The sequence below is a fragment of the Capra hircus genome, chromosome 5 (assembly GCF_001704415.2).
Source record: "Capra hircus breed San Clemente chromosome 5, ASM170441v1, whole genome shotgun sequence".
NCBI classification, from domain to species: domain Eukaryota; kingdom Metazoa; phylum Chordata; class Mammalia; order Artiodactyla; family Bovidae; genus Capra; species Capra hircus.
Window position 1 is genome coordinate 34,442,398 of NC_030812.1, and position 19,787 is coordinate 34,462,184.

The 19,787-nt window shown below is 39.9% G+C and overlaps 1 protein-coding gene across 2 annotated transcripts in view; it reads right to left on the bottom strand.

Moving 5' to 3' along the window:
• ANO6 (anoctamin 6) overlaps positions 1–19,787 on the bottom strand; it is a 233,530-nt gene that overhangs the window by 18,825 nt on the left and 194,918 nt on the right. For both annotated transcript variants that reach the window (XM_005680057.3, XM_018047899.1), the window contains 5 exons: positions 18,492–18,569; positions 11,968–12,193; positions 10,760–10,929; positions 10,451–10,548; positions 3,926–4,056 (listed from right to left, as the gene is read on the bottom strand). In XM_005680057.3, coding sequence (XP_005680114.3) covers positions 3,926–4,056; positions 10,451–10,548; positions 10,760–10,929; positions 11,968–12,193; positions 18,492–18,569 — 703 coding nt within the window. The remainder of the gene's footprint in view (positions 1–3,925; positions 4,057–10,450; positions 10,549–10,759; positions 10,930–11,967; positions 12,194–18,491; positions 18,570–19,787) is intronic.

The window sequence follows — 19,787 nt, forward strand, 5'->3', positions numbered from 1 at the left end:
TCTTCCTTACCTAAGCCCATGGACTCCACTTAGGTGCTTTTGTCTGGTTACCTGGTGTGGCCCCCTATACATCCTCTTCCCACCAAATATGGGCACAACCTAAAATATTATCTTTCATTCTGCTGCCAGAATAATTGGATTTTCTTCAATATACACATTATGCACTTTTCTTGCTTACAAATATTCAGAAGTGTCCATATTTCTTTAAGGATAAGTTCAGGTGTCCTGGCTAAGCACACATGACCCATCAGGGTATAGCCCTTGCTCACCTGATATTTTTTTCTATGGCTCCTTTGTTCTAGCCATACCTTGTTTACTTGCCGTTCTCTGAACTGGCCAGGCTGTTTCATGTCTTTGTACTTGTGACTGCATCCATCTCTCTGCATGAAATGTCCATTATCTCTATCACACTTTTGATAGCTACCTTCCAATCACCCTTCCAAAATCTAGTTTATCACCTGTTCTAGGAAGTCTGATTTGTGCTCACCTGCTTAGCAATCCACCAAGTACTTGCTATCCCTCGCTTGGCCCTGGGAGGCCAGACACCAAGTTTTGCTTGGCTTGGTATCCTCAGCAACTGATACAGTGTTTGGCACAGCAGTTGCTCAATGTTTGTGAGATGGATGGATGGATGAATGAATGAATAAGTGATTAAGATATGAGAGGCCTACAAATCCTTCCCAATTGTCCAGCTGCCATTTTGGAATGTTCATCCTGCAAAGATGAGGAAGCATCAGTGCAGGTGGTAGGCAGAAACAGCAGAGATGGGGGAGTAGGGGAAGACAGGCCTGGTCCTGGACAGTGTAGGGGACGCTTGGGTGGGTGTAGCACTGTAGAGGGAAAGAAAGGAGTAGGTACAAGGAGATGTTGAAGAACCAGTGATATTAATTCCAGTAAATTAAATGGAGAAAATAATATATGAGGGTAAGATCAAGTGAACATGCAAGGATGGAAGAGGCAGTACCAGAGACGAACAGAGCCCATTTCATCACTTCCCTGCATTTCATTTATCGCACCTGCACACTGGGAAGGTACCACTAAGCAATCAAGAGACTGGTGTTTACGCTGTATAGTGTTCTAAGTACAAAACAGTACTCTATGGCTTTCAGATTTTAAATTTGACAGACAATTCTTTCTCCTATGTCCTGTGTCTGAGTTCTCAGAAGTCAGGGCCATATACTTAGGGAAGCAGTTTTGGTTAACAACCCAGGATTACTCTAATAATCTCAAAGGATGGTGGGGAATTCACTACCAAAATAAAAGAATTTCACTCAAAAAAACACAGGCCATATAGAACCTGGTGGGGGCTGCTGGGGCAATGCTACTATTCACTCAATTAACAGCTGTATTTGTGTGTGTTGAACTCCAAGCTCAAGCCCCTTAAATAAATATTCATGAGGGTCCAGGCAGCAGTGCTCCAGCTGAGGACTGGAAGATGCAGAGGCCTGAGCGCTGCTTCCAACAGGATCAGTCCAGCTCGGGAGAGAGGCAGGACAAGAGTCAAATGCTACTGATACCCAGAGGGGAGAGCAGGGAATCTGCGTGAAAAGTTGAGGGCTCCTGCTGAGGCTCGGGAGGGAGCCTTTCAGGCAGAAAAGGGAAAAGTTTGTCCAGGCAGAGGGGAGTTCTAGGTCCCTTCATGGGGACCAGAGCTGGTAGCTGCTCGCGAGTCCTAACCAAGCATGAGGGGATGCCTCCAGGGTTGTCTGTCAGAAGATGATCCCCTTCAGCATCTAAAAGGGTAGATGGTGCTATCATTAATGAGTAAACTGTGGGGATGAGCTCACCACCGCAGGCACTCTGTGTTAACTTTAGAGCAACAAAAATAATTCGAAAGGCATCTGGAAATTCTATCTCCCATAAACCCAGAGAACAAAACATAGATTTCACTTTGGTTTCGAATACAGAATAACAGACGGCCTATGCTTGGAAACTGATTAATTTTCTAATTCATTAGGAGTTATGTGAATAATAGGGAAGCAACTTAATCTGAAAAAAAATTGGGAGAGGGATAAATTAGGAGTTTGAAATTAGTAGATAACTATTATATATAAAATGGATAAATGACAAGGTCCTACTGTATAGCACAGGGAACTATATTCAATATCCTGTAAAAAACTCATAATGGGAAAGAAAAAAATTAAAAATCTCTCTATAACCACTGTTATTCCATCCTGTCTTATGCAGGAGGGTGAGGCTGAATTATTATCTTTATTATTATTTTTAAATATAGTTTCCTGCATGAAAACAGCAAGACCTTGTTGTTTATTTTATATAAAGTAGTATGTATCTGTTATTGCCAAACTCCTAATTTATCCCTTTCCCTTTCCTCCTTTGGTAACCGTAATTTTCTTTTCTGCGTCTGTGAGTCTGTTTCTGTTCTGTAAATAAGTTCACTGTATCATCTTTTTAGATTTCACATATAAGTGATATATTTGTCTTTCTCTGACTTACTTCACTTGGTATGATAATCTCTAAGTCCATCCATGAGAGCCCAAGTTATTTAGCTGGTAATTATTTTAATGAGACTATGAAATTCTAAAAGTCCTATCAATTTCTCCCCAAAGCATGACCATATAACTTTTGCTTTCTATACCATTTATTTGACTAACTACAGAAAAATAAATTTTTTCCAAGTTTTTTTTGTGTTAAAATAACAAATGGTATTCTGCCCCATACTATTATTGTTATTAATGCTGATAATGGCTCCAGTAAGAAATATTTACAATTATGACTCATTTTGGAATACAGATAATTGTCTTGTAGTCCTTTTGAAAATAAACAGAATAAAGATAGCTTCTACATTATGGACTGTGGCTACACCCTTAATTGAACCTGGTCATGAAACATAACAAAAGCAGAAGAGAAATTCAAATCAGACTTCTTGCTGCAAAGCATTGTTGACTAAAGAAACTACAAGAGGAACCATTCAGAAGCAGATGGGTTTCCACATATAATGTATATTTTTAAAAGCAATTATTTTATATATAGAATGTGACTTAATAAAAACCTCCCTCTATCTGCAGACTTATAAAGGAACCACAAAGGGGTGTCTCTGCAAACACACAAACCCACATGCATAAATGCAAAACCTGTCAAAATCCTTTCCTGTTTTCCTAAGCTTAAAAAACTGTAATTCAATGCAATGGTGAGCTGAAAGGGCACAGATACAAAACATGTCCATTGTTAGCCTTCTATTAGATAAAAGTGTGTCATGCATAATAGAAAAGATGGTGTTTCCAATGGAAATCTATTTTGAGATGCATTCATTTAAAGGCAACCAACAGCTCAAAATCAAGTGAGGAGAAAGAGAGCCCAAGCAAAAATACTACAGAAACAGACAGAGACATCCAAGAAGGAGGGAGCCTGTATTAAATCTTAATTCCAGACCAGCAAAACAGTTTCAAATTCAAGCCAGTGATTTGCCATGAGGTCACTCAAGGAATTAGGCAGAAACCACCAACCAGAAGCAATAGATACAATGTCAAAGGCAAGTGTGAGATGGGGAGGGGGTTGGGGAGACCCTGTGACCCTTGTTCCCATGGGCTTATCTGTTCAGAAGGCATCAGCCAACAGCTGTGCTGCATGAACTCCAGCCAGGGCTGAGTCACGGCTAATAATAGCTCTGAGTTCATCTTTAGACAACATGGTACGTATCCTCAGAATTAATGGTGAAGATGTACCTCAATGAATATTCCATTTCATTGCTGTGTAATAAATTTTCAGCTTTGTGTAACACAAATATTGACAAAGATACACACAGTCACTGTATTTGAAAGCCTGGTTGTATAATTTTACCTAGTGGAGAAAAATGGACTCCATTTCAATAGGCTAGATAATAATTTGGCTCTATAATCGATGCTTTGGGGATCCAAAGCATGTTCTAATATATTTCAAGCAACCCAAAATTTCACTAGTGACTTACTCATTTCAAGATATTCATAAAATAATCCCAGTTTGCCCATGGGCTGCAGATGGTAGTCTTGTTCCCATCGTGGGATTATCTTTTCTGCTCCTGAAACGGTGTGACACCGTCCAAACACGTTCATGACCCAGCTGCCAAAAAGATCACATTATCAGTCAGAATACTGTCAGACCAAGAGCATAAAAGTATTACTGATATTTTGAGCTGAACACATCATCTTTCCAAGAATTCAATTTCTTGTTTTCATGCTAAATTTATTTTTATTTCTGCCTCTCTATCCCAAAATATTTTGAAGAATAATATTGACTACATACCTGGTTTTATCACAACTGTAACTATGATTTGTCCTCCTACCTCCTATTCTTGTGTTTTTTAAAAATACTTTTCCTCATTTGATTAACTTTAGCTCCGCACCGCCCCCCCCAGCCCCCACCATTTTCCTGCTCTTATCCAAAGTGATCTTTCCAGACTGAAAATTACCAGAGAAGATAAACAAAGCATGGAGGCCAGTGTGCATGTATGCGCAGTCACTTCTGACTCTCTGCCTGACAAGAATACTGGAGTGGGTTGCCGTGCCCTCCTTCAGGGGATCTTCCTGATCCAGGGATCAAACCTGCGTCTCTTGTGTAGCAGGCAGATTATTTATGTGCTGAGCCATCAGGGAAGCCTGGAGGCCCATGTGGTCCAGGGCAAAGAGAAAAGTAAGTCTCTTGATTGTGGGGGTTGCAGCCTAAGAGACCACAGTGAGGATTTGGGCGTTTTTTTACACTGAAGGAAGTGGGGAATCATTGAGGGCACTGTGCAGAAAAGTGACATCCTTTGACTTTGGCTAAGACAGATCCAAGGCCCTGTTTTCAGCTGAACAAATTAAAAGACCAAAGATGTGACACGTTTCCTTAAAGTCAGTGCAGAGCTCGGAGGAATCCTGGCTTAGTGCTCTGCCCCCAGTGCTGGAAGCTCCCCCCAGAGCAGTCCTGTGTTTCCTCTTGGGTTATGTGTTTTTCTTTCTCAGAAGATTCTGGGCCAGCTGAATGCCCCCCCTCACCGACCCCTTTTTAATGGCAATTTCTCTTGAAAAGAAATTGGAAACAGTTGGCGTTGAAACAAGGTGTGCAGCTCTAGCTTATAGGGCTGCTGTCCCCTGAAGTAACAGCTGGCTTGTGGTTTACTTGTCGAGTTCATCAGAAGATGCACCACAACAGCAAAAAACGTAGCATCTGGTTAGGCTCTGGCTGATTACACAGCACATTTATAAGGATTCCACTTAAAGACCACTGTATGTGTTGCACGTGAACACCTGTATGTACACACATACCCACCCACCTACACAAACTGTAAGATGTGAATTACAAATAGCTGACCATGCTGGATTTCCCACTGTTCCTGATCTCAGTGTGAACTGCTCACTGACACTTCCCCAGGCTTGCTAAGGGGAGATTTCTCTACAAGCAACGGTGCCCTTGGCTTCACAATCTTTCCCCACTTCTTTCTTCTTTGACACTAGGGGAAGAGCAGGAGGCTGTGGAAGTGGAGGGGATATGGGTTCAGACATATCCCTGGATCTGAATCCACACTTCATCTCTTATTCGTTATAACTTTAGTCAAATTTACGTAAAATGGGGTGATAAAACCTACACTGCCCAGGGTTGTTGTCAGAATGAAATGACTCAGAACAGATGCGGATTTAGCAAACTTCCTAACACATCAAAACCCCCTGTGTGAGATTTTCTTTTGACAAACAGAGGCTAATTGGCTGAGGCCAACAGTAAATGAGGGCTAAGTTACTTAGAGTCTTGGCTTGCATCTCACTTCAGCACTTACAAGAATGACGTGGAGCACTTGTTGCTGGTGTTACTTCCGAGGCCACAACCCAGAGCTCTGTAATCATTCAAGTCTGAGGTTTGGCTGGGAATGTGCCGTTCTTCAGACATTCCAAGGGCCCTTGTGGTACACGTGGCAACAAAGACCACACGCATCCATCTCCCTTCGTGACACCCAAACTCAAGATCACTGGGTTCTATTGGCTTAGTTTCTGCTCTGCCCTCATACTTTCAGCCTCAGCCTCTCGCAAAATCCTCTCCAGGCTCCAGAGAAGCAGGTCTTTCACAGTCAGCAACCCAAATCCATCATGACTTGGATTCAGGATGAAACTTCTGTCCTGGCAGTCACTTGCATGACTAACTCATCTGGCGCTTGTTCCTTGTACTGTACTGCCTCCCATCACCAATCATATTAGGTCAATCAGAAGCCCTGACTAGCTTGCTTTTCTGAGCTTCACACTCTGAGCCTCTTGCTCAGTCTGAGTTGAATGACTCATCTGTAGCAGGAAATCTTGGTTTGAAGTTCACCTGTTATTGTTCGTGGTCTTTTGGGTCTTTCTATTGGGTTATTATTCTAGTACAGGAATAGCAATTTAATTGCCCATGAGAATCAGCTATAAAACTTTAAAAAAGTATAGACACACTAGATACTTCTTCCCCTGGTCAAGGCTGGGGAAAAAGATTCTTCCTCTAAGCATGGGTTACAAAGTAATTTTCTTAGGAATGGACCATGCATATTAGTTTAACACTATCATTAAAAAATTGTCCTTTATTATTTACTACATGCAAAGTGTGGTGTGAAACACTTTACACCTCATTTTGTCTTTGTCTCTTTATTACCACATTTTATCCATATATTATAGATCATCACCATTTCTGTTTAGGATATTTCCACTTGCTAATTTTGAATACAAGCATCCTTCACTATCTGAATCGATTTGACTCCTGAGTTTACTGTTTCTGAATTTTAAGACTGAGTGTATAGAGTGAAGAATACTTGTACTTAGGATTCTCTTATTGTATGTCTCTGATTCATTCCCTAGTCAAATTATATCTTGACAAGAGATATTTCCTCCTGTAAAAAGTCTGCTTTTTCTTATTATCTAAATAGTGAATGTTCACTGTGGAAAATATAGAAAACATATAAAAGAAGAGAATTACAGCCATCCATTGTCTAAACACCAAAGGACAATGCTAAGACATTTTGGATGTTTAACTCTGTTTTTTTTTTTAACATTTTATCATAAAATTTCTTTAGTGAGTAGCTTAATGCAGAACTGTACTAGTTTTTTGTCAAGTACAGAATAAAATTCCCAGGAATGCTCCAATTATCAAAAAAGGAAGTGAGGCTGGGAAGGCCAAAAGGTCTAGGCTTGTTCTCTGGGTCCAATGAACAATTCCATTAATTTACTGACATTTGTATTTGAAGCACATGAGTCACTCATTCACTCAGCTGGCTCTACTGAGGACCTACTAAATGCCACATGCTGATGCATGTGCTTGAGAGATCTCCCCAACCCCCTAAAGGGAGCTTAGATGACAGCATCATATGGCCTTCATCTGCTCTGAGAACCCTAGGCAAGCACCCCAAGTGGAGCTGAGGGTGGAAGCAGGTGAATTTATGATGAAATTCATTTCATGGGTTACTCAGACAGTAAAGAATCCGCCTGCAATGCAGGAGACACAGAAGAGATGTGGATTTGCTCTCTGGGTGGGGAAGATCCCCTGGAGGAGGGCATGGCAACCCACTCCAGTATTCTTGCCTAGAGAATCCCCATGGACAGAGGAGCCTGGCGGGCTGCAGTCCATGGGGTTGTAAAGAGCTGGACATGACTAAGCAATTAAGTATGCATGTTCCTTTTGACATATTTAAATGGTGTGAAAATAGCCACTACCTTTTGTAAGTTTTCTTTCCCCTTTCTATGTGTTTTTGGAATAGGTGTAGTTCTGATAGCAAAAGTAACTGATATATCTCTGTTATGTTAGAATGTTGTATGAAAAGGAAGGAAGGAAACTGGAACCTTTATAAAGAGCAGAAGCTATTCTCTAAATTGCCTAATTAAAAAAAAAAACTATTTATTTGGCTATGCTTAGTATTAGTTGAAGCACACAGGATCTTTGATCTTCACTGTGTTATTCAGTACCTTTAGTGGCAGCATGTGGGATTTAGTTCCCTGACTGAGGATCAAACCCTGGCCCTCTGTATTGGAAGCATGGAATCTTAGCCACTGGACCACCAGAGAAGTCCCTAACTTGCCTAACATTTAGCACTTCCAGTTTTCAAAGAAGGCAAACATAATTCAAAATACATTACCTAAATATTCTAGGTGAGTAATAAAAATACCTGAAGGTAAAGTTCAGCTCACAAGAATTTACAATAATGTGTTTCCTTGAAGTGAAGGTATAAACAAACCACTTATACTATAATGTATCCTTTATTTTTAACTATTTCACATGAACAAATTCCATTTTGTATGAATTTCTCAGTACCGGTTTAGGAAATATACCCTTCTCCTTGACTGTTTAAATCAGAAAGTAGCTCACTGATGAGTTATTCACTAACACTCAGTGTTAGGTAACTAACCTATTTCCTTCAGAAAATGCTTTTTTTTTGGTAATCTGAGTTAAGCTTTTCCTCTATTTGATATATTCATTTTCATATGGAAACATAGTATTATTTGCACACAACCTACTTTTACTCATCTGGAAAAAATCTAACTGTGAGCCCAAGGTAAGGGCTGTCTACTGCACAGTAGGGCAAAAAAGCATTCATTTCACAGCTAAGATCAGAATCTGTTTTTGAGGGGGATGGATGGAACTGGACTAAAGAGAATGTCCTTATTTACAGACAGACCCTGATAATTCACACTGAAGACAGAAGATAAAGCTCCAGTGAAGAAATGTGGAAGGACATGCTGAAACCCACAAGGTTTTGCTCTTCAAAAACAAACAAACAAACAAAAAGACAAGAAATTAACTGCTCTACAAAGAGAATAAACAGAAACTTGGTAATGAGGGAGAGAGAAGAAAGGTTAGGAGAGGGAGAAGAAAGGATGAGAAGGAAGCTGGCTGTGGTGGCAGGAAGACATGGCAGAATGCCCGTATTCTGGAGCCTACAGAGAAGGGTGATAAGTAAACAACAGCAACGAGATTCTCAGTAATACAGTGGGATGAAAGACTAAAGAGATGGAGTCTGCATTTCGAGATTCAAGTTGCCTGTTTCTCCTCTATGCCCCAAACATCAATAAGGCCTGCTTGTGTGAGTGGTTTTGGAGGACACTGAGAAGGTTGCATTTGGCATTCAGGCCGGCAGGAGCAGAGTACCGATGTGGGAGCAAGACAAGAGAGGGGTCAACAGTTTTGTGACAACAGAAACTCAGAGCCAGAAATCACCTTGATAAGGGCAGTGTGGCAGGCAGGGAAATTCTTACCAAAGATGTCCACATCCTAATCCCTGAAACATATGAAAATTATGGGTGCAGATGCAGGTAAGGGTGCTAATCAGCTGACTGTATGAGAGACAAGACTTGATTATCCAGGTGGGGCCAGTGTACTCAAAGGGTCATTAAAAGTGCAAGATGGAGGCAGAAGAGAAGGTAGAGAGGGGTGTGGGAGGGAGATGTAACCACAGAAAAGAGTCAGAGACAGGCAACCTTGCTGGCTGTGAGATGGAGAAAAGAAGTCACAGGTCAAGGGATGCAAGTAGCCTCTAGGAGCTAGAAAAGGCGAACATACAGATTACCCTAGAGCCTGGAGGAAACAGCCCTGCCAGCACCTTGATGTTAGCCCAGTGAGACCTCTGCAGACTTCTGAGTTTCGGGACCCACAGGATATTAATATTCAATTTATTATTTTGTGGGGCTCCCCTCCCCCATTTTCTTCCAATAACCATTAATTGTGGGGTATTTGTTAAAGCAGCAATAGAATATTGAGACAATAAGCTGAAATATGCAGAAGTTACAGATGGCATTGGACTTGTCCACTCTGATATAGGATTGGGTTTCGTTGAAAAAGACAGAGTGACCTTAGCTAACATCTGTTCTCATTTCCAGGAAAAAAACTGTAAGTCAAAACCTTTGTAGTTATTTTTGACAACTGTATCCTAAACTGCTACATAGCCTGGTGCTTTAGGACCATAAGTGAACCTCTGTTCTTAAAAGCATATGGATTTGGAGCCATGGGGTTTTACATTTGAACCCACAGTAGCCTCTTATTGGCTGTGTGAACTTGGGCAAATCATTTAACCTAATTAAGACATGGATTCTTCATCTGCAGAAGGGAAATAAAAATAAGCATTGTTTGGATGATTAAATGAGAGAGTATATAAAGCACTTAATACACTGACTGGCACATACTTAGAACTCAACAAATTACTATTACTGATTTTTAAATGCATGTATAAAAGGTGGAGAAAGTTGTAACAAGCTGTGAAAAAACGTAGTCTGAAGCTCCAACAAGGGCCATCTCTCAGAGGGCTATGATCCATCAGCCCCCAAGGATGGGCTAATAGGCAGAAACTATAGCAGATGGGGATTTATGTTTAATAGAAAGGCTTTAAAATATCATTATTAAACACTGTTGGTTGGATAATAAGCAGAGAGTCTCCTCCATGTTAGAGGTGGGCGTGCAGCAATGTGGACATGCAGGGAAGTGAGTGTGATGGGTGGGCCGTTCTATTCTCAAGATGACACAACTCGGTACTCACGGAAGTAACACCTCTTGTATGTTATTCCAGATTGCTTTTCCTCCCATGATGATTATCAGCTGTGTTGTCAGTTCAAACAGACACCCACCTGGGTCACACTGAAATATTAAAAAGTCCCAATTAAATTTTAGATGGATCTAACATGAAATAGTCATTAATTTTATTTATTTTTCTAAAATTCTAGTTTAGGCTAAAAAAAATTGTAAGGAATATACAATGAAAATGTAAGGAATATACTTTTCATTGGGTAACTAAGAGAAAACACGCAACAGCTTAAATTGCCAAGAGAACGTAACTCTATATTCACACCTCTTCATTTCTGTATTTTCCCAGCCAATAAACTGGATCTCCTGGATAACCCACAAATTTGCCCTTAAAGAATGCGATGTAGAAACACGAAGAGTAGTAGTTGACAAACTGGAATAAGAACATCTTCATGGTTAAGCTGTTCTCATAATCAGTCTGGGTCCTAGGGAGTTCTGTAGTTAAAAGAAACGTTAAGATTTTAAAATTGCAAACAGCTTTGAGACTCTAATCAAAATCATACTGATACATGAGTTAACATGATTAAAAAAATACAATTCACAGTTTCCATTTCAGCTGTTCTGAATTTCTTAATGTAGCTACAATGTTAATTCCAAGCTTACACATTGTTGAATTTCCCCCCTAGGAGAAACAATATCCCAAAGGGCAGAAAAGTAGTCAACTGCTCCTTAAAATTTATAACCACATGATAAAAAAAAATAGGCAAGAACTATCCTCTTTCAATATAAGACAGAAAATTAATGTTGAACAGTATGCTAAATGATATTCTCTTGTCTTCCTGAACTGCAATAAGGTAGGTCTGTTGGAAAGGGAAACTCTGTTAGAAGCATTTGGGGGAAGACAAAATGGGCTGTCCTCCGAGTTTAGAATTTAAACCAGTATTATCATCTTCAGAAGATGACCACTGAACATCACATTTTGGAGAACGACCCAGCCACAGGCAGTGTGTAGGAAGCACTTAACTCTGGCTACTAAGCAGCTGCCTGGGATACAAGCCAGAAAGAAGAAACATTTACAACAATCGCCAGAGCTGATGAGAGTGGAGCTATATTGATATGAACAGCGTGGGGGGAAGACACATAACAATCTAACGGTTTGTCCTCTCGGCAGTACAGGAGCAGATTTACCACTGGCATCATGACCCTCTTCCACTTATTTGCAATAAAGAGACTATTTACTTTCAACAATAGGGTACATAATACAATGTAATTGAAAATATTATTCAGCACTGATCTGTTTACACAGAGCTTGGACATCATAATGACTGTCTTTGCTTTGTCCCTTTTACTAATGCAAACCTGGAGATAATTCATTTCTTGGACAGGCTGGAGAAAATATGTTTATACTTGAAATTTTCTAAAAATCGTAACATACTGGAATTAGAATGCCTAAAATATACAGTCCCTGTTTTTACTTGGTTCTAAAAATGGCTTAGAAAAGACCCATGTTATAGATATACAGCAGGACCTTACCAAAGTTAGTAATCATGATTGCCACTTTCTCATATATAGTGTTCAGAATCATGATGATGATAAAGCTGATGAGGGAAGCAGTGATGGACGTGGCCATCTGTGGAGTTACATACTTCTGGATTGGGTCTGTTCCATTAGAGATCTTGCGAAGGTTTACAGAAAATATAACAAACACGGAGAGCCTGTAGACAATGATCCCAATAACGGAAGCAATGATCAACAGGATCTGAAAACACAATATATTAACACAGCAGTGTGAGACTCGTCAATAATCATACTTTTACACTTAAAAACCGGTCCCATGCTGAAATGGACAAGGTGCATTGCAAAGTGATGTTAAATCTCACATAAGTGCCACAAGAGGGGTGAAAATCAGACATGTTAAATTTCAAAGACAGCAGAGGGAGTAATACCAGTCAAAAGAACTGGCGCCCCCGCTAACGGATGATGCTAACAGCAGGAGCCACTGTGAGCAGGGAAGGAGGGGTCTGTGGGAGCTCTGTACTTTCTGTGACTTCTTCTGTAAACCTGAAACAGCTCTAAAAAAGAAGCCCTAATAAAAAGAAACAGAGAGAGGGAATCTTTACAGTCTCTTCAAAATGGAGTGCCTGGTGGCATGTTCTGGTAGAAGAAAAAAATTCTGTGATCGCAGAACCAGTGAAAATATCCCTTCTAGGTATGGAATTACTTAGGTTATAAATGAGCGTTTTTTGCTTAGTTGTAGTCCATGGCAACCCACTCCAGTACTCTTGCCTGGAGAATCCCCATGAACAGAGGAGCCCGGTGGGCTGCAGTCCATGGGGGTTGCAAAGAGCCAGACAGCACGGAGCAACTAAGCACAGCACGGCATAGTCCATGAAAAGGATGTGCTTCCTTCCAACAGAGAAGCTCTCACTGACTCAAGGGGCTGGGTGAGCAGGTGCTGGTTGCTGTCTTCATTCCCACAGCTGGGCAGACCCTGAGGAAAACCAGTGAAGCTGCAGAGGTGCCCCGAGGTCACTACCGGAAACGGCAGCAGGCAGCTCTCTGCTGGCAAACGCTTCACACGCGCTTTATACTTGGATCTTGAGATCTTAAACTGGCAGTTATTTATACCTCACCTGCACAAGATTCATTTCCCTAAGCCACTGTAGTTTTGACTGCGCAGACCCAGGATCAGTGCAGGTGTCAAACACGGCAGACACCTCCTCACTAGGTGGGTTTTCTCTGGCCTCTGAACGGGGCACGCTGAAGGTCCCATTTTTAAACCTCATTCCCTGTATCTACCTTCTTGGACACATTCCAGAAGCAGGTATTCAGTGTCTCTGATGGCCTGTGATGACTGCCATAATAGAGAAAGCTACAGTGAATGTGAATTACGGGGCCAAGCAAATGATGGCATGTTGTTTACAGTTACAGAGGGCAGCTGGTTTCTACCAGCTGGGGGCAGTAGAGCCTGGCCGCACTCCAGAGTTCGAATCCCAGCTCTTCCGCCTAGTGCAAATTACTTAGCCTTTGGGGCATTCAATTTCCTCACCTATATAATGGGGGGATAATAACAGCAACTAATCTTTAGGATTATTGTGAGACTTCAATGAGTTACTACAGGTAAAAACAGAGCATTAAGCCCAGGCACATGAAAACCACTGTCTTAATTTTAGCTATGATTATGGTGCCTCAAAGAGTTAAAAAGATGTTTTCCTTACTTTTGAAGCCATCAGTTTGTGGGTGAAGCATTATACTTCCTCCTCTAATCTCTCTCATTATCTCCTTTTCTTCACAGTTAAGGCTTCACACTTGTGAAAGGAAATAATACTGTGTGTGTATGTGTGAAAATTAGTTAAGGTGGAGAGAAATGTATAACACATACATGCCATTGAAATAGCTGGTTTTTTTTTAAGTCTGCTAGTAATTTTTAAAATTCAGTAATCATTAATAGTTGAGATTCTTTAAATGCTTACTATTGCTTCAGCATCCACATATTTTTAAAAATATTGTAGTAGTATTGTATTTCTTTTTATAAATGAGGAAATAGAGCCACAAACAGATGAAGCAATATGCCTCCAGTTAAGCAACTAGTGAGAGAACTGAGATTCTCAGAGTCCAAGAAACAGGAAATTCTATATGGCACTGCCTCCTACATGGTTGGATTCTAATTCATTTCAGAACTTTTAGAAACTTGACATGTTTCCATTTTTCTTCAGAGCACTTAATGGGTTCAGTACTTCTTAAAGAGACAGGGAAACTTTTCATCCTCCTTCCTCCAGTTTCTTACATTTCGTTTTTTCTGATCATGACTTTAATGTATGTTTTCAGAGCAAATTGGAAAGTACCCTGGTTGTGGACACTGGACACTGGTTGCTTCTGCTGCCTGGGATCTGTTCCCTGTCTCAGAAGAGCGCCTAGTTTTGTTTTAGGGTAAACAACCTCCTCTCTATTTTTATTCTAGTGGTTTGGGCTCTACTGCCCACCCTCCCTAGGCTCTACACGTAGATCCCAATTGGTTTGAGACAAGGAAGTGTCTCATCCTATTTGCTCAGCACCCTGATTTCAGGATGGGCAAATAATCTACTAAGAGCCACAGAGATGTGAGGAGATAGTGCTAGTGCCCACACGACAGATGAGCTTCCTCTGTCAACAGGGGAAACTGCTAAGCAGACCTTTCCTGGCTTGGATGTGATGTGAGATCTGGAAAACTGCAGCCACCTTGTGCCCATGAGGGATGCCTAGAAGCACTGTACCAGGATGCCACTGGACACAGAGTGGTCAGAACAAAACCAGCCTTGATATCATCTGGGCTACAATACCCTTGACTGAAGTCACACCTCAGACATGAGATTTTTCAGTTATAAGAACCAAGAAATCTCACCCATTCCCATTTTTTGATTCTTGTTTAAACCAACTGGAGACTGATCTTCTGTCACCTATAATTGAAAGACTTCAAATATCAAAATGAATAAAAGATAAAAATAGGAAAGAATGCATCTATATATAGGCATAATTCCTTCAGAACTATTTACTCTTTGCATATAAAAATTATTTTATGTATTAACTTTGTTCCTAAGCCCATCATAATCATAACATTTTCACGGGTCATAAAATATTTTTGTGGACATACATTTTCATGGCTAATATTCTACTGTATGAAGGGTGGAAGGAGGACACTTTTGGCAGAGATTTTATATATGTATATATAATATTTATATATCAACACAAATATTATATATGTATATAAAATGTCTGATTAAATCCATGCTGACTTTTATCATTTTGAAATACTTCCTGATTAAAAGTTTTTAAAAGCTGAATTAGTAGATTAAAGCATAAGCATATTTTTGGCTTTTGATGCGTACTGCCAAACTGCTTCCTAAGAAGGCTATCTGCTGCTGCTAAGTTGCTTCAGTCGTGTCCGACTCTGCGACCCCATAGACAGCAGCCCACCAGGCTCCCCCGTCCCTGGGATTCTCCAGGCAAGAACACTGGAGTGGGTTGCCATTTGAGCAGCGTATAAATTCAGTAGTCTAGGTATGAGAGTAGGTGATCACTTGGCACTTCATCCTTAGAGTCTTATCATTTGAGAGGTGAAAAACTGTATTTCATTTTCATGTGCACTGATTTTATTACCACTGAGGTTTGACATCTGCCATTGTATTTTTTTCCTTTCTGAATGCATATTCATCTCCTCTGCATTCTTAACTCCCGAGATTTTTGGTGTTATCTTAGAAGTGCTCTGAAGTCTTTATGTATTGAATAGCCCTTTGTCCTATTTGTTGACAAATATTTCCTCTGGATGTTCTGTTTAAATTTAGGATGCTTTTGATACATAGAAACTGGATAATACTTTCCTCTGAAACTTCTTCCACATCTAGAAATTGTGTGTGTGTGTGTATATATATGTGTGTGTATATATATATATATATATATATCAATATTTACTTCTAATTTTTTATGATGTTACTTTTTAAATGTTTCTTTTCTGGAATTTATCACAGAATGTGGTTTAGAGTATGATTTCAATCTTTCCTTTTTTTCCCAAATAGCTAACAACTGTTTCATTGCCATTTACTGAATAATCTTTACTGATCTCCTTGATTTGTAATGCCTTCCTTTTCATGTTAAATTATTATTGAGCTCATATCTGGGCTTCATGTCCTATTCTCTAACCTAGATATCCTTAAGCTAATGTTGCACCATGTGCTCAGTTGTATCTGATTCTTTGTGACCCCATGGATGGTAGCTTGCCAGGCTCCTCTGTTCATGGAATTTTCCAGGCAAGAATACTGGAATGGGTTGCCATTTTCTTCTCCAGGGGTTCTTCCCCACCCAGGGATTGAACCTGTGTCTCCTGTGCCTTCTGCATTGCAGGCAGATTCTTTACTGCTGAGCCAGGAGGTAAGTCTCTTGAGCTAATAAAACTCATTATGTTACTAATATGATTTTATTAATAATAAGCCCCCCAAAGATGGACAGAAACAGCAAGGACCTAACAGAAGCAGAAGGGACTGAGAAGAGGTAGCAAGAATACACAGATGAACTGTGCAGAAAAGGTCTCAATGACCTGCATAACCATGACGGTGTGGTCACTCACCTAGAGCCAGACATCCTCGAATGTGAAGTCAAGTGGATCTTAGGAAGCACTGCCAGCAACAAAGCGAGTGGAGGTGATGGAATTCCATTTGAGCTACTTCAAATCCTAAAAGGTGATGCTGTTAAAGTATTGCACTCAATATGCCAGAAAATCTGGAAAACTCAGCAGTGGCCACAGGACTGGAAAAGGTCAGTTTTCATTCCAATCCCAAAGAAAGGCAATGCCAAAGAAAGTTCAAACTATTGCACAATTGCACCAATTTCACATGTTAGCAAGGAAATGCTCAAAACCCTTCAAGCTAGGCTTTAGCAGTAAGTGAACCAAGAAATTCCAGATGTACAATCTGAGTTTAGAAAAGGAAGAGGAACCAGAGAACAAATTGCCAACATCCGCTGGGTCACAGAAAAAGCAGAGAATTCCAGAAAAACATCTACTTTTGCTTCACTGAGTTGGCTAAAGCCTTTGACTATGTGGATCACAATAAACTGTGGAAAATTCTTCAATAGATGGGAATACCAGACCACCTTACTTGTCTCCTGAGAAACCTATTTGCAGATCAAGAAGCAACAGTTAGATCTGGACATGGAACAACGGAATGATACAAAATTGGGAAAGGAGTATGTCAAGGCTATACACTGTCCTTCTACTTATTTAACTTATATGCAGAGTACATCACGCAAAATGCTGGGCTGGATGAGTCACAAGCTGGAATCAAGACTGTCAGGAGAAATAGCAACAGCCTCAGATATGCAGATGATACCCCTCTGATGGCAGAAAGCAAAGAACTAAAGAGCCTCTTGATGAGGGTGAAAGAGGAGAGTGGAAAAGCTAGCTTAAAACTCAACATTCATAAAACTGAGATCATGGCATCTGGTCCCATCACTTCATGGCAAATAGATGGGGAAATGTGGAAACTGACAGATTTCATTTTCTCGGGCTCCAAAATCACTGCAGACAGTGACTGCAGCCATGAAATTAAAAGACACTCACGCCTTGGAAGAAAAGCTATGATAAACCTAGACAGCGTATTTAAAAAGCAGAGACATCACACTGCCAACAAAGGTCCATATAGTCACAGCTGTAGTTTCTCCAGTAGTCATGTATGAATGTGAGAGGTGGACCATAAAGAAGGCTGAGGGCCATAAAACTGATGCTTTTGAACTGTGGTTCTGGAGAAGACTCTTGACAGTCCCTTGGACTTCAAGGACATCAAACCAGTCAATCCTAAAGGAAATCAACCCTGAATATTCATTGGAAGGACTGATACTGAAGCAGAATCTCCAATACTTTGGCCACCTGATGGAAAGAGTTGACTCACTGGAAAAGATCCTAATACTGAGAAAGACCGAGGGTAGGAGAAGCCGGTGATAGAGGATGAGATGGTTGGATGGCATCACTGACTCAGTGGACAGGAGTTTGAGCAACTCTAGGAGATAGTGAAGGACAGGGAAGCCTGGTGTGGTGCAGTCCATGTGGTCACAAAGAGTCAGACACAACTTAGTGACTGAAGAGCAACAATATGATTTTATTAATAATAAACACAAAATTGCTTTAAGTTCTGATATTTTACAAGCACTGTCTTTTTTATCTAGAATCATTTAAGACTTCTTTTATGTCTTTCAGAAGTTTTTATTTTTTGATAGTTCCTATTATCTTTTTATTAAGGCTACTCTTGGAAAATTTTAGAATAGTTGATGCCTCCCATCTGGTCTCTCTATTAGAAACTAGAAAACCTGAACCATGGATCTGATTTAAAGAATAGAGGTAAAAAAAAAAAAGCTGGAAGAGTCATGGGTAGCAGGAGTTACTGTGAAACCTTGAGAGCCACTCCATGTGGTGGCTTAATTGTTCTCTGGAATCAGTCTTTTTTATGAGACTGCACAGTTTCCAGCTCGACTTTCCAGTTTTCTCAACATTTAAAATTAGATACTGAAAAAAACCTGTTGCAGATTCTTACCCAGAAAAAGACAGCACTGGCACAGAGGGTTACACGTATACACTTTCCCCAGGTGGTGAAGGGAACACGCTCTTCTTCCTAATTAAAAAAGAAAAAAAAAAGTCAATCAAGGATTTCTCCAACAAAATGATTTTTCTCCTAATTGGTTGCTGTATCCTAGGTTTAATTTTTATATGTAAATGTTCACAGAAATTTATTCATAATAACACAAACTAGAAAAATCCCAACTGCCCATCATCAATCTATTCAAAGGATAAACAAACTGTAGTATATGTATATAATGATACGTTACTTACTAAAAGGAGAACTATGAACACATCAAACAGTCTGGGTGAATCTCATAAGGATTGTGATAATTAAAAGAAACTAGACACAGAAGACTACATTCTAGGCATTTTCATTTATATAAAAATTCCAGAAAAAAACAAGACTACAGGGAAAATCACTTTTTCCTACGGCTATAGGAAAAAAAAATGATCAGTGCTTGTCAAGGTGAGGATTTTGGGGAGGATCTAGAATCCAAAATTATTAATATACAAGGTGACATTTGGCATAAAAGAATTGTTCTGTGTTTATGTTTGTGGTGGTGGTTGCCTTCCTGTGTGTGTGTATATATATATATACATATATATATGTGTTTCAAAATTTATCATATTGTACATTTAAAGTTGATAAACACACATACAAACACATACACACACACACACACACACACAGAGTTTAAAGATAAAATCATTAACTTATCCCAGCCTCTATACAAAATTAACATTTGATTTCCAGGAAAAATGCATTCTTGGGTGCTCTTAAAAAACACACGGTCTCAAAAGCCTAGGCTTGATTTTTTTAAAAAAATTAGTTTTCAGACTCAGCCTCCTTATTCAAAATTGCATGCTTTTTCTTTTTTTTTGGTTAACAATTTCAAACATACACACAACAAAACCAGTGCAGTGTTTATTTTACTAACAGTTTCTGAAAAGGCAAGTGTGAATAACATACTGTTTATCTGCTATGATTTGAGCTCAACAGTCTGGGTATCCGACAGCGCTATTTCTGAGCTTGTCTCAGATTTCATAAGTGACTGCAGTGATAGCAAAGAGCCTGTGCAGGACAGAAAGTTTCCCAGATATCTGCAAGTACCAGGTATCCATCGTAAGTTTCCTGACTGAACTTTTGTATTAATAAAGTGTAACTCTTGAGTTTTTAGCATTTCTGTTTTATAGTTTATATAAATATATTGAGATTTTTTTGAGAGGCCCAATCAACCATGTGATCATAGCTGTAAACATATACATGGCA